General features: G+C 44.4%; 1 protein-coding gene across 4 annotated transcripts in view; it reads right to left on the reverse strand.

Moving 5' to 3' along the window:
* The window catches only part of GPAM (glycerol-3-phosphate acyltransferase, mitochondrial), an 83,618-nt gene extending 69,581 nt beyond the window's left edge, over nt 1-14,037 (reverse strand). For 2 of the 4 annotated variants that reach the window (XM_070780830.1, XM_070780823.1), the window contains exons 1-2: nt 13,918-14,035; nt 2,774-2,946 (exon numbers count right to left, since the gene is read on the reverse strand). In XM_070780830.1, coding sequence (XP_070636931.1) covers nt 2,774-2,816 — 43 coding nt within the window. In that variant the 5' untranslated portion in view covers nt 2,817-2,946; nt 13,918-14,035. Of the gene's footprint in view, nt 1-2,773; nt 2,947-13,917 lie in introns of all 4 variants that reach the window. The other 2 variants (XR_011564291.1, XM_070780829.1) reach the window with 2 other exon arrangements.
* Nucleotides 14,038-15,042: the final 1,005 nt, after the last annotated feature.

A 15,042-nucleotide genomic window follows, 5' to 3' on the forward strand; every position in this document is an offset into this window, starting at 1 on the left:
GGACTGTGAAGAAGGCTGAGTGCCGAAGAATTGATGCTTTTGAACTGTGGTGTTGGAGAAGACTCTTGAGGGTCCTTTGGACTGCAAGGAGATCCAACCAGTCCATTCTGAAGGAGGTCAGCCCTGGGATTTCTTTGGAAGGAATGATGCTAAAGCTGAAACTCTAGTACTTTGCCCACCTCATGCAAAGAGTTGACTCATTGGAAAAGACTCTGATGCTGGGAGGGATTGGGGGCAGGAGGAGAAGGGGACGACAGAGGATGAGATAGCTGGATGGCATCACTGACTCAATGGATGTGAGTCTGAGTGAACTCCGGGAGTTGGTGATGGACAGGGAGGCCTGGCGTGCTGCGATTCATGGGGTCGCAAGGAGTCGGACACGACTGAGCGACTGAACTGAACTGAATACTTAGCATCGATTTTAGGGCATTTCATCACCCCCAGTAGGAACCCCTTTCCACTAGCAGTCATTCCCCCTCCCCCAACCTCCCCATCAGCCATCACTCAACAATATGTATTCGGCATCCATCGCTGGAGGAGCGCCAGGGGTGAGTTCTCCACCCTCATGAAACAATGTTATAGTACAGGAGGCAGCAGTTTTAATAGAGTTCTCAGTGCATGGAGCCAACGGCAGGGCAGTAAAGGGGGCTTGTCACAGAGGATCTGCTCCCCTCCCAGGGCAACAAGGGAGAAACCAGCAGCGGTGCAAGGGAAATGGACTCAAGTCAGAGGGCTCTGTGCAGCCAAATCTTCCCCAAGGGAACTTCCTGCAGATATCTAGGAAGGGAAAAGAGGGAAAAGAAGGGAAAAGACTAGGGGGGGGAGAGGAAAAGCAAAATCGTATCTTCTCTCCTTAAAAAAAAAACAAAAAAAAAGACTGTCCTATATATATTGGGCTTCCCTGGTGGCTCAGAAAGGAAAGAATTCACCTGCAATGCAAGAGGCCTGGGTTTAGTCCCTGGGTTGGGACAATCCCCTGGAGGAGGACATGGCAAGCCACGCCAGTGTTTTTGCCTGGAGAAGCCCCATGGACAGAGGAGCCGGCAGGCTACTGTCCATTGGGTCACAGAGTCGGACACAACTGAAGTGACTAAGCACAGCATATATATATACAGTCTTGTGAAGAATAATTCCCGTACGATGCAATTCTCCCATTTAAAGTATATCGTTCAACAATTTCTAGTATATTCACACAGCTGTACAGAATCAGTTTTAGAACATTTCATCACACACCACCCCCCGACCAAAGAAATTTTTTTCTCATTAGCAGTCATTCCCCATTCCTGCCCTCCATTCCCAACTCTGCCAGCTCTCGGCAACCACCAACCCACTTTGTCTCCCTCGGATTTGCCTCTTCTGGACGTTTCACATAAATGGAATCATATACTATGGGGCTTTTGTGACTGGCTTGTTTCACTTGCCACGATGTTTTCAAGGTTCACTTCATTGCTTTTTATTACTAAATAATATTCCATCGTAAGAATATATGACAATTTGTCTTTCTATTCATCCATTGATGGATGCTTGGATTGTTTCCACTTTTTTTGCTGTTACAAATAATGCTGCTGTGGACATTCACGCTCACATCTCCACTCCCTTTTTCCCCTCAAATTCACAATCTCATAGCAGGGGAATAAGAAGGGAACAAAGCAAGTGAGAGAACTAGCTTTTGAAAGACATCTCTCTAACTGGAAGGTAGATTAGCACAACAGTGGCTCGGCCTCCTATCTGTGTACATTTTCACAACGCGTAAAGCACTGTCGTATATTCTCTCTTGGCATATAGTCTCTCTTCAGCCCTAGGGATGAGGGAGGTTTCATGTCTATTGCCATTTTAAAGATAAGATCATAAAGAATAAGAAAGTTGAGTAACTTGCCAAATGTCACTCAGTAAAGAACTGAGCCAGAATTGAGTGCTCTGTTCTTTTACTCCAGCTCTTCACACACAAAACAGGCTTTATTCTTCTGTTATATACTCAGACTTGGCTTCCAAGATGCATAGCTCAAGGGCGTAGGGGTGCAGAGGAAGAAGAAGAGAAATGAAAGAAAAAGAGATTTGGCATTATTTATGGAGAAAGTGGAAATTAGGCCAACAAATAGTTGTCATTGTCTGCATTTAAAAAATTTGTATTTAAGGCTCAGGAAGATTAAATATCTTATCTAAAGGCACAAAACTAGTGAGCCAGCCATTGCTGATTTAAAGGCAACTACGTGATTTCCAAACACAGAGCTCTTGGTTATTCAGATGGAAGGATTAACTTTGGAGAGAGCGCTGCAGGTAAGGGTGGGCCTGGGTGATAAAGAGGCCGTACACAGTAGGGAGTGCAGAAGGGGGTAAAACAACACAAGAGTCTGAAGATGCAGAGAAAAGACAACTATGGAGGAAAGAGCAGTAAAGCAAAACAGAAAGAATGTGGAGCGAGTCCAGTTGAAAGGCTGGCCAAGTTCCCAGCTTGTCCCGTGGCCAGGAATGTTTCATCCAAACCCTTGCAGTCACTTGATAAACAATATGAACAGATGTTCTGGGTACAACAGTGTGGGAAAAATATCAACCAGGGACAGAGCTAGAGAATCCATCCAGCTTCTCATCCCCTGTCCAGTCCCAATCGAAGAGCCCAGCCCTGCACCACCCAAGAGGGATTCCCCCAGAAGCAGGTGGGCAAAGAACTCTGTGGGGGAGAGATGAGGTCAAACAGACCGGGTGAGCACAGGTGATGGCTGGACACAGCTTACCTCCCTGTGAGGTGGGGATTCCAATGCAAAGCGCTTCTCACCTGGGAGTAGGGATGACAGCATGAACAGCAGGGGTGTGGGCATGCCAGAGGTCTGGAACCAACCAGGCTTCTCGTGGCTCTGGCTCTTGACTCACTGCACCAAGACCATGCCAACTGTACTGGGTTTCCTTGGGCCCATTATCTGCAGAATTCAGTACACAGCAGGCAAACCACTGTCAGGAAAAGTGGGTTAGAAAATCTCTTTAAGGTTAGGAAGCAGACCTAAACTAGTCCCAGGCCCCTCAAATCTGTGAGCTGTCTACAAGATCCACTTCTGGAAAATGATGGACTATCTTTGGAAAGTCTGCATCATGGGCCAGGTCCCAATAGACGCTTTCCCTGTCACATTTTCTCTTTACAAAAACCTATAGGGTAGAAATGGGCTTCCCAGGTGACTCAGTGGTAAAGAATCCACCTGCCAAAGCAGGCAATGCATTCCCTGGGTTAGGAAGATTCCCCTGGAGAAGGAAATGGCAACCCCCTCCAGTATTCTTGCCTGGAAAATCTCAGACAGAGAAACCTGGCAGGCTACAGTCCATGGGGTTGCAAAGAGTCAGAACAACTTAATGACTCAGCATACATGCATGCATAAAGTAGGAATATTTATACCCATTTTGCAGAATAAAGGGGTGCCCTGGTGGTTCAGATGGTGAAGAATCTGCCTGCAATGAAGGAAACCTGGGTTCAATCCCTGAGTCGGGAAGATCCGCTGGAGAATGGAATGGTGACCCACTCTAGTATTTTTGCCCGGAGAATTCCATGGACAATCCATGTGGTCACAAAGGGTCAGACACAACTGAGGGACAAACACTTTCATAGGATGAAAAAGTAGAGCTCAGAGAGATTAATTAGTTCACTTGAGGTCACACTTAATGGGTGGCAGAGCAGGAACTTGAGCCTAAGACCATCTGACTCCAAAGCCTATAATCTTTCTATTTCTTGTTACCACTCTTTTCTTAGATTCATTTTTTTCTGTCTCTGACAAGTTGCCACTTATTCCCATTCTTCCTTCAGTGATTTTTCTAGCACTCCCCAAATCATGTGTGTGCATGTGATATATAACATACGCATCTAAGTTCATACTCATATGGATCTGTGAGAATATATATCTGTGTACACATATTCACATGTATGCCTCCTGCTTTTAGCTATGTGTGTTCTGTTGCCTTCATAGAAGGGAACAAGTGCCTTTTCTTTTAACTTCCTTGGGGCTGTGGATAAGTCTGTCCTGAGACGTCTGAATGGATGTCAGCTGTTGGAAAAGACCCTGATGCTGGGGAAGATTGAAGGCAGGAGAAGGGGACGGCAGAGGAAGAGATGGTTGGATGGCATCACTGACTCAATGGGCATGAGTTTGAGCAAGCTCTGGGAGTTGGTGAAGGACAGGGAAGCCTGGCATGCTGCAGTCCATGGGGTTGCAAAGAGTCTGACACAACTGAGCGACTGAACAACAGCAAAACCAAGTAGAGAAACTGGCTCCTGTGACCAGGGCAATTTCCCTACTGTAGGCATCTTCTGAAGATCTGGTCCTGGGATGGGGTTTTCCTAAGGGTTTCTGAACCTGAAACTCAGGCTTAAGATTCTCAAGAACAGAATTTTCAACAAACAAGGAAAGATCAGAGAATCCTGGCCCAAACCTAGAACCAGCAAAGGCAAACACTGGTCCACAGTGAAATGGTTCTACTAACCTCAGATACGGCGCTCCTAACTTCTGTATCAAGATATGCGATCTTGGGCAAGTTCTTAAGTGGAGTCCTCACCATTAGACCACCAGGGAATTCCTTCATCTCCTCATCTTTAAAACAGGTGTTTCATAGGATTGCTGTAAGCATTGGCTGCGTTAAGATATGTAAGTTCTTAGAAGAGAGCACAGCATGTGCCAAGCTCACAATAAATGTTGACAACATACCCTCTCAGGTCCACTGGAGACTCCTGACAAATCTGCCCATGGAGCTTCAAGCTATGGCTCTCCACTTCTCAAGCCAACCTATCTGGCAGTAGTCGGGCCAGACAACTTCTGAAAGCTTTTGTTCACAGGAGCAAGTTTGCACTCTGATTTTAGCCTCTTCTCATTTCAACAGTTGATGGAATAGTCCTGCCTTGAATATGAACTTTCAGTGCCTCTGCAGTGAGTCCATGCACTGGGATCGGGTCCCTGAAACCACAGATTCTGGAGAAAGATGCTGCTGCTGCTGAGTCGCTTCAGTCGTGTCCAACTTTGTGCGACCCCATAAACGGCAGGCCACCAGGCTCCCCCATCCCTGGGATTCTCCAGGCAAGAACACTGGAGTGGTTGCCATTTCCTTCTCCAATGCATGAAAGTGAAAAGTGAAAGTGAAGTCACTCAGTCGTGTCCGACTCTTAGTGACCCCATGGACTGCAGCCCACCAGGCTCCTCTGTCCATGGGAGTTTTCAGGCAAGAGTACTGGAGTGGGGTGCCATTGCCTTCTCCGTGGAGACAGATGGCCAGTCTTCAAACCCCAATGTTGCCACTTATGTTATTACAGTCACACCACTCTACCTCTTTGTGCCTCAGTGTTCTCATCTGTAAAATGGGGATAATAATGGTGCTTATAGGATGACTGTGAGGATCAAATGAGTTAACTTATGAAAAGTTCTAAAAACAGCTCCTAGCATATATTAAGGTCTATATTAGTATTATCGTCATGACTCTTATTTTTACTGTAGAATTTAAAATATTTTAATTGTGGTAAAATAGTTATTGCATATCAGCATCATTTCTATTTTAAAAAAATTTTATTGAAATATCATTGATGTACAATATTATATAAGTTACAGGTGTACAATATAGTAATTCACAATTTATTGTTATTATAAAATATTGGCTACATTCCCCATGTTGTATAATATATCTTTATAGCTTACTTTAAATATAATAGTTTATACTTCTTAATCCTCTTTGCCATGTGATGCGAAGAGCCGACTCATTGGAAAAGACCCTGACGCTGGGAAAGATTGAGGGCAAGAGGAGAAAGGGATGACAGAGGATGAGATGGTTGGATGGCATCACCGACTCGATGGACATGGGTTGGAGCAAGCTCCAGGAGATGGTGAAGGACTGGGAAGCCTGGCGTGCTGCAGTCCATGGGCTCACAAAGAGTTGGACACAACGGAATGAACAACATTTCTTAATCTCCTACCCTTTTTTGGCCCCCCTTTCTCTCCATCGTCATCACTTTTAAGTGAGAGTTCAGTAGGATTAAGTATATTCACATTATTGTGCAAACATCATCACATCCTCTCCACATGGAAACATTTTTCATCTTACAAAACCGAAACTCTGTACCCATTAAACAGCAGCACCTCATCTCCCCTCTGCCCAGACCCTAGAATTCATCGTGCAATTGACTCTTTCTGCTTCTATGAGTCTGATTATTCTAGAGACCTCACAGAAGTGGAATCAAACAGTATTTGTCCCTTTGCAGCTACTGTATTTTCCTTAGCATTAAAGTCTTCAGGGTTCATTTATGTTGTAGCATGTGTCAGAATTTCCACTTTAAGGCTGAACCATATTGTATGTATAGACCACATTGTGACTATGCACTCATCCATCCACGGATTCTTGAATTGCTTCCGTCTTTGGCTATTATGAATAATGCTACTATGAGCAGGGGTGTCTAATATCTCACTGAGTCCCTGCTTTGTATTCTTTTGGGTTTATACCCAGAAGTGGAATTTCTGGGTCATGTCACAACTCTGTGTTTAATAGTTATGAGGAACCGGCATATCATTTTCCATAGTAGCTGTACCATTTTACATTCCCAACCAACAGTGCTCAAGGGAGCCAATTTCTCTACATTCTTCCCAACGCTTGTTACTTTCTGGACCTTTTGTTTGTTTTGTTTTTATAGAATCCATCCTAATTAGTGAGAGATGGTATCTCATTGTGGTTTTGACTGACACTGTCCTAATAATTAGTGATGCTGGGCATCCATTCATGCACTTATTGGCCACTTGTATATCTTCTTTGGAGAAATGTCTATTCGAGCCCTTTACGCATTTTTAAATCAGGTTGTTTGCTTATTTGTTGTTTAGCTCTCATCATGATTCCTAAGCACTGACCCCTGTAATTTATATTATTTGGAGCTTGGTAGCATTTAGAAAACAAAAACTGCTTGTTTTCCAAATAGTTTACAGGGAAACAAACCAACTTCTTAAAACTGCTGACAGAAAATGAAAAGAAAGTCCAAGTTATTGAATTCAGTGCCTTTCCTTCTTTGTACTTGTATAAACTCTGAGACATCAGGGTATTAGCATGAAATAGCATTTGCCACCAAAAGAAGAACACTTCCTGCTGATAAATAGATGTCCAGGGAATTTTATACAAATGGCCAATACGCTGAGGCAATTAATACAGATCTTGAGACATAAGAACGTTAATAATAATATAAACTGAAAAGACTGGCAAAATTCAACTCAAAAGGCCCATAATTGGAAGTAATAAAAGCTACCACCATTTCCAAATCTAAAGTGCAAAAAAAGATGCAAGGTCTGTGTGTGTGCAAGACGGATTTTGTATGTTTGTGTGATGTTATGTATAGACTGTGCAAGAAAGAAAGACTGTATTGTGTACATGTTAAAACAATCAGGTGATATAACTTAATTCTGGAATAATCGGGCAATTCAAGAATTGGTACTCTGTTTGGTCTTTTGTCAGCTAGTTATTTAAGCAAGCGTTTCTCCCTTGACATATTAATAGATTCTGAACATATTAAAATGTCACTGCATTTCATGGCAGAAAACCAAATGCACCAAATATCATTTCCTGTCTATTCCGTGAAAGCAGAAAACACAACCAATACATTTCTTATCTTTCTAGTTAGACTGGAAAGTATGGGGGCAGAAATCATGCTCTGGGGCTCTTTAATTTTCCTCCACATTGCCTAGCAGAGATCTTCCACATTATAATATGAACATGATTGCGACTAGCTACTGGGCTAAGCTTCTTCAGCGTTACTGGTTGGGGCACAGACTTGGATTACTGTGATATTGAATGGTTTGCCTTGGAAATGAACAGAGATCATTCTGTCCTTTTTGAGATTGCCTCCAAGTACTGCATTTCGAACTCTTTTGTTGACTATGATGGCTACTCCATTTCTTCTGAGGGATTCCCGCCAGCAGTAGTAGATATAATGGTCATCTGAGTTAAATTCACCCATTCCAGTCTGTTTCAGTTCGCTGATTCCTAGAATGTCAACATTCACTCTTGCCATCTCTTGTTTGACCACTTCCAATTTGCCTTGATTCATGGACCTAACATTCCAGGTTCCTATGCAATATTGCTCTTTACAGCATCAGACCTTGCTTCTATCACCAGTCACATCCACAGCTGGGTATTCTTTTTGCTTTGGCTCCATCCCTTCATTCTTTCTGGAGTTATTTCTCCACTGATCTCCAGTAGCATATTGGGCACTACTGACCTGGGGAGTTTCTCTTTCAGTATCCTATCATTTTGCCTTTTCATACTGTTCATGGGGTTCTCAAGGCAAGAATACTGAAGTGGTTTGCCATTCCCTTCTCCAGTGGACCACATTCTGTCAGAGTGATCTCTGTTCGTTTCCAAGGCAAGCCATTCAATATCACAGTAATCCAAGTCTATGCCCCAACCAGTAATGCTGAAGAAGCTGAAGTTGAACGGTTCTATGAAGACCTACAAGACCTTTTAGAACTAACACCCAAAAAAGGTGTCCTTTTCATTATAGGGGACTGGAATGCAAAAGTAGGAAGTCAAGAAACACCTGAAGTAACAGGCAAATTTGGCCTTGGAATACGGAATGAAGCAGGGCAAAGGCTAATAGAGTTTTGCCAAGAAAATGCACTGGTCATAACAAACACCCTCTTCCAAAAACACAATAGAAGACTCTATACATGGACATCACCAGATGGTCAACACTGAAATCAGATTGATTATATTCTTTGCACCCAAAGATGGAGAAGCTCTATACAGTCAGCAAAAACAAGACCAGGAGTTGACTGTGGCTCAGGCCATGAACTCCCTATTGCCAAATTCAGACTTAAATTGAAGAAAGTAGGGAAAACCACGAGACCATTCAGGTATGACCTAAATCAAATCCCTTATGATTATACAGTGGAAGTGAGAAATAGATTGAAGGGCCTAGATCTGATAGATAGAGTGCCTGATGAGCTATGGAATGAGGTTCGTGACATTGTACATGAGAGAGGGATCAAGACCATCCCCATGGAAAAGAAATGCAAAAAAGCAAAATGGCTGTCTGGGGAGGCCTTAAAAATAGCTGTGAAAAAAGAGAAGTGAAAAGCAAAGGAGAAAAGGAAAGATATAAACATCTGAGTGCAGAGTTCCAAAGAATAGCAAGAAGAGATAAGAAAGCCTTCTTCAGCGATCAATGCAAAGAAATAGAGGAAAACAACAGAATGGGAAAGACTAGAGATCTCTTCAAGAAAATCAGAGATACCAAAGGAACATTTCATGCAAAGATGGGCTCGATAAAGGACAGAAATGGTATGGACCTAACAGAAGCAGAAGATATTAAGAGATGGCAAGAATACACAGAAGAACTATATAAAAAAGATCTTCATGACCCAGAGAATCACGATGCTGTGATCACTCACCTAGAGCCAGACATCCTGGAATGTGAAGTCAAGTGGGCCTTAGAAAGCATCACTACGAACAAAGCTAGTGGAGGTGATAGAATTCCAGTTGAACTATTCCAAATCCTGAAAGATGATGCTGTGAAAGTGCTGCCCTCAATATGCCAGCAAATTTGGAAAACTCAGCAGTGGCCACAGGACTGGAAAAGGTCAGTTTTCATTCCAATCCCAAAGAAAGGCAATGCCAAAGAATGCTCAAACTACCGCACAACTGCACTCATCTCACACACTAGTAAAGTAATGCTCAACATTCTCCAAGCCAGGCTTCAGCAACATGTGAACTGTGAACTTCCTGATGTTCAAGCTGGTTTTAGAAAAGGCAGAGGAACCAGAGATCAAATTGCCAACATCCACTGGATCATGGAAAAAGCAAGAGAGTTCCAGAAAAACATCTATTTCTGCTTTATTGACTATGCCAAAGCCCTTGACTGTGTGGATCACAATAAACTGTGGAAAATTCTGAAAGAGATGGGAATACCAGACTACCTGATCTGCCTCTTGAGAAATTTATATGCAGGTGAGGAAGCAACAGTTAGAACTGGACATGGAACAACAGACTGGTTCCAAATTGGAAAAGGAGTACGTCAAGGCTGTATATTGTCACCCTGTTTATTTAACTTATATGCAGAGTACATCATGAGAAACGCTGGACTGGAAGAAACACAAGCTGGAATCAAGATTGCTGGGAGAAATATCAATAACCTCAGATGTGCAGATGACACCACCCTTACGGCAGAAAGTGAAGAGGAACTCAAAAGCCTCTTGATGAAAGTGAAAGTGGAGAGTGAAAAAGTTGGCTTAAAGCTCAACATTCAGAAAACGAAGATCATGGCATCCGGTCCCATCACTTCATGGGAAATAGATGGGGAAACAGTGGAAACAGTGTCAGACTTTATTTTTGGGGGCTCCAAAATCACTGCAGATGGTGACTGCAGCCATGAAATTAAAAGATGCTTACTCCTTGGAAGGAAAGTTATGACCAATCTAGATAGCATATTGAAAAGCAGAGACATTACTTTGCCAACAAAGGTTCGTCTAGTCAAGGCTATGGTCTTTCCTGTGGTCATGTATGGATGTGAGAGTTGGACTGTGAAGAAGGCTGAGTGCCGAAGAATTGATGCTTTTGAACTGTGGTGTTGGAGAAGACTCTTGAGAGTCCCTTGGACTGCAAGGAGATCCATCTAGTCCATTCTGAAGGACATCAGCCCTGGGAGTTCTTTGGAAGGAATGATGCTAAAGCTGAAACTCCAGTACTTTGGCCACCTCATGCGAAGAGTTGACTCATTGGAAAAGACTCTGATGCTGGGAGGGATTGGGGTCAAGAGGAGAAGGGGACGACAGAGGATGAGCTGGCCTGATGGCATCACTGACTCGATGGACATGAGTCTGAGTGAACTCCGGGAGTTGGTGATGGACAGGGAGGCCTGGCGTGCTGCGATTCATGGGGTCGCAAAGAGTCGGACACGACTGAGTGGCTGATCTGATCTGATCTGATCTGACTGGGCTAAGCACTCTATATTAAACTCCAGGAGCCCTGCAGAATAGATATCATTACGCCCACTTGACAGATAAGAAAATTGAGGCTCGGGAAATTTAAATGTGTGATAGTATCGTGGATATGTTTTAAAAGAACAGTGTCCTTATTCTTCAGAGATTTCACCAGTGAAATTATAGGAGGTTAGGATAGGAGGAGCCTGGTGGGCTGCAGTCCATGGGGTTGCTCAGAGTCTGACAGGACTGAGTGATTTCACTTTCACTTTTCACTTTGATTTATTGGAGAAGGAAACGGCAACCCACTCCAGTGTTCTTGCCTGGAGAATCCCAGGGACGGGGGAGGCTGGTGGGCTGCCGTCTATGGGGTCGCACAGAGTCGGACACGACTGAAGCGACTTGGTAGCAGCAGCAGCAGCAGGGATTTGCTCCAAAATAATACAAGAGGGGGGAGCTGGATGAGGCTAAAGGTAAAACAGAATTTGCAGTGAGTTGATAATTGTTGAAGCTGTGTTATGAGTGTGTTGATGGTCTATTACATGATCTGTTAGTCTATTTTTTAATGTCTTTTCTATGTAGTTTTCCCCTATTTTGTGTGTGTGTGTGATAAATGGAAAGGCAAGACTTCCCACTACTACCTCATGCTTCCCAGAGCTTAACAGATACATGGTACTGAATAGCTTCGTCCCTTGTTTGCACCCACCATGTATATCAGCAGGATTCCAATCATTAGGAGCCCCACACAGTCTCACATGCCTCTATAGGTTTTTTTTAATGACTCATCAGTCTACAAGGCCCTTCAATATCGTAAGCTTGTTGATGATCCACCTAATTACTGTACCTGGCATGGAGCCTGGTAGTTGATAGGTATTGGGTGAATGTCAAGTGGATGGAGGCAAAACGTGGGCGTGGGGCAGGCTGAAATGACGCAGAGTACCTGTACACACACCTATCACATTGCCTAATGGGAACATCCTAAGCTCTCCTCCAGCACACATCACCTTTGAACCACCAGCACACATCACCCCCCACAGTCTCACACTGCTCCGTTACTCTCCTGTTACTATTGCCTTGGCCACTATTTAATTCACATTCCATCGCTGAGGTGCGCATGTTTGGTCCTCTGAGCTAGACAATGAGCTCCGAGGGATGGGAACCATGTTCCTCAGATCCCTGTAGCCTCCAGGCTGAGCATGGACCCTGACACAGGGGTGCAGGCAAATACTGCACATCATGTAGCCGCGGAGGTGCACAGCTCAGCTGCACCGTCATGGGAACCTGCTGCAGCAGCGTGGTTGACTGACAGCCGCTAGGTGCCGCCCCCTTGGACCACAGCATGTTCCCACCAATGCCACACTTCCAGGGGCTGCTGCTGGCCGGTGGCTGGGCATGGCAGGGCCCTGGAGCCAGTCCCTTCCTGCCCGCTGTGACATTCTTTCACCAGCTCAGCAGAGATGTTCCAAAGCTGCTCTGTGGTCTGAGGCTCTTCCTACCGAATACGACCGTCCCCGTCTCCTGCCACAGGGCTCAGACCTGCATCCTGGTCCAAGGTTTGCCTATGTCTGCTCCTTCCTCTTTATCCTTCAGAAGCATCCCCCTAATAAATCTCTGGCATATCTATTCCTTTAGCATCTGTTTCTCCAAGGACCCAAAGTACCTGAGCTCTGATAATATCCAGGGACTTTCACAGTTCCATACATGTGTAAAAAATGCTATCGACCCCAGGTGACACCAGAACCAATGTAAATAAATTAAATAAATTGCACACTACACTAAGCTGCTCTCTTCTATGCTGAAGTCACAAGCCGCAGTAGAGTGAATCAAGGCTCCCTATTCAGTTACATGTGACCATGGAGACCTTGAGCAGAGCACTTTACCTCACAGTGCTTCAGTTTATTATTATTATTATTTAAGTGAGGCTAATAAGATCTTCCTTCTGTTGAAATAAATGTCTAGGCTCAAGATGGAGACACTCCTGTCTTGGATGCCACATCAGCAACCTGAATCTTAGGTAATATTAATTTTCCTGTAATGTTCCTCTTGTATAACCACTCGCCACTCCTCAAGCACCAAGCCACCTCCGGGCTCTATATTTATTTCCTTTTTCCTTATTAAGGAAGGCCGTCAGTGGGCAGAGGATGAGAGGGGAAGGAAAAGGGATTTGAAGAGCACAGGAATTAGAACCCAGAGGTTGGAGGGGAGTGGGGAGCTGTTTCTCATTGGAAACATAGAAGGAGGCTTGCAAGAGATGTGGGGAAGTTTTACGATGCCTGGCATCCAGGTTACACCCTAAATCCATATGACCCTGGGCACACCACTCACTCTCTTGCTGCTGCTGCTGCTAAATCGCTTCAGTCATGTCCGACTCTGTGCGACCCCACAGACAGCTGCTCACCAGGCTCCCCCGTCCCTGGGATTCTCCAGGCAAGAACACTGGAGTGGGTTGCCATTTCCTTCTCCAGTGCATGAAAGTGAAAAGTGAAAGTGAAGTCGCTTAGTTGTGCCCGACTCTCAGCGACCCATGGACTGTAGCCTACCAGGATCCTCCGTCCATGGGATTTTCCAGGCAAGAGTACAGGAGTGGGGTGCCATTGCCTTTTCCAACTCACTCTCTTAAGCGTCTCCATATCAGAAAGGGCAATTGGTGGCCTAAATGGCCTCCAAATCCCTTTAAGTGCCGACATCTATGATCCTATCTACCCCAGCCAGCATCCTCCTCTTTTACCTCTTATGGGCCCTCTCCTGATGCCTCTGCAGGAAAAATGACTTAAGGTGTTAACTTAATGTGGTCCTTGAAAAAAGGAGAGTCTTTAAAACATTTTACTTCTTAAGGAAAGTTAGTTTGGGGGATGAAGGAGCATAACAGAGTTGATTTCTCTATTCTATTCTTTTCAACTAACCCCTGAGCCCTCTCTCCTGCTCCATCCTCCTCCCCTGCACCTCTCCTTCCTGGAGCCCAGTCATTGGCTGTCCTTCTTCTTCTCTTGCTCAAGTGACTCACCTGATGGGCTGTGAAGTCAAAGCCCCTTCAGCTCCTACAGTCACCAAGGGGCCTTGGCTTTTAGCCCTCTGGCCTCCCACCAAGCGGAAGCTAAGATTATCCTCTCAAGAGATTTCTTCCTGGTCGTGCTGTTCCCCCTGGATGAAGAAGATGGATTGAGCCAGGCAAACGAGACATGAACTGAAGGCATTCACTGAACAGTTGGCTCTCATCCTGCTGCTGCAAGTGGCCAGGCAGAGGTCAAGGTTCCCACCCCCACCCCCAACCATTGCGCAATGGCACACCAAGGAGAGCCGCATAGCAAGCACTTGGTGACTTTTGAAACCACAAACAGTTTGGGTCAATGTGATCTGAAGACTTATTGGGCAACCATACTACCCTTGCCTTCTTTTTCTGCCTTGCCACGAGACTCCCTGATGACTACCTGCTCAGACAGGCAAGAACACCAGCTCCTCAATTATAAGAGAGCACATCACCAAGCATATAGTTCAACTAACTGACCACCTCCTGTTAGTAGACATGAGCAGAACCGTAGCCTCCTCACTAATCATTTCCAGATCTTTTCAAACAAAACCTTTCTTTCAAAAGGTTAATCTTACCCCTGGACTGAGATATGAGGTAATAACAATGGATGATGGGCAGCTGAAAATACCCCTTAAGTGAAAGAGTACTGTAGTGTCGTTTTGACCACTCTGCTTAACATTTTAAAAAACATTGTTCTGTGTTCATGCATTCTGTGAAGACCTCTAAATCAACAGTCTCAGAAATTCTGACTAATTCAGACATTCTGTAACCAAGAGATCAGAGAGTTAAAATCAGACAATCAAACCACTAATTTATTGAGTATCTACATTTCACAAAGCACTGTGCTATGAGCTGATACACTGAAATATAAAGCTTCGCTCTTGATTTGGGGATGGTGAGTGGGTCACTGAAGGAGGTTTAAAGGCATAAAAATCACAAACCTACATAAAAATCATTGAATGAAAATAGCCAGAGGTTATGAACTCCCATTGAAATGAACATGTGAATAGGTTCCTTCCTGGATTAAGTACATGACTGTGAACATGGCCCCACCAAGTTAAATAATAGAAAGAAAGAAAGTGAAGTCGCTCAGTGCCTGAC

Source organism: Bos indicus, chromosome 26, assembly GCF_029378745.1.
Source record: "Bos indicus isolate NIAB-ARS_2022 breed Sahiwal x Tharparkar chromosome 26, NIAB-ARS_B.indTharparkar_mat_pri_1.0, whole genome shotgun sequence".
Classification (NCBI taxonomy): domain Eukaryota; kingdom Metazoa; phylum Chordata; class Mammalia; order Artiodactyla; family Bovidae; genus Bos; species Bos indicus.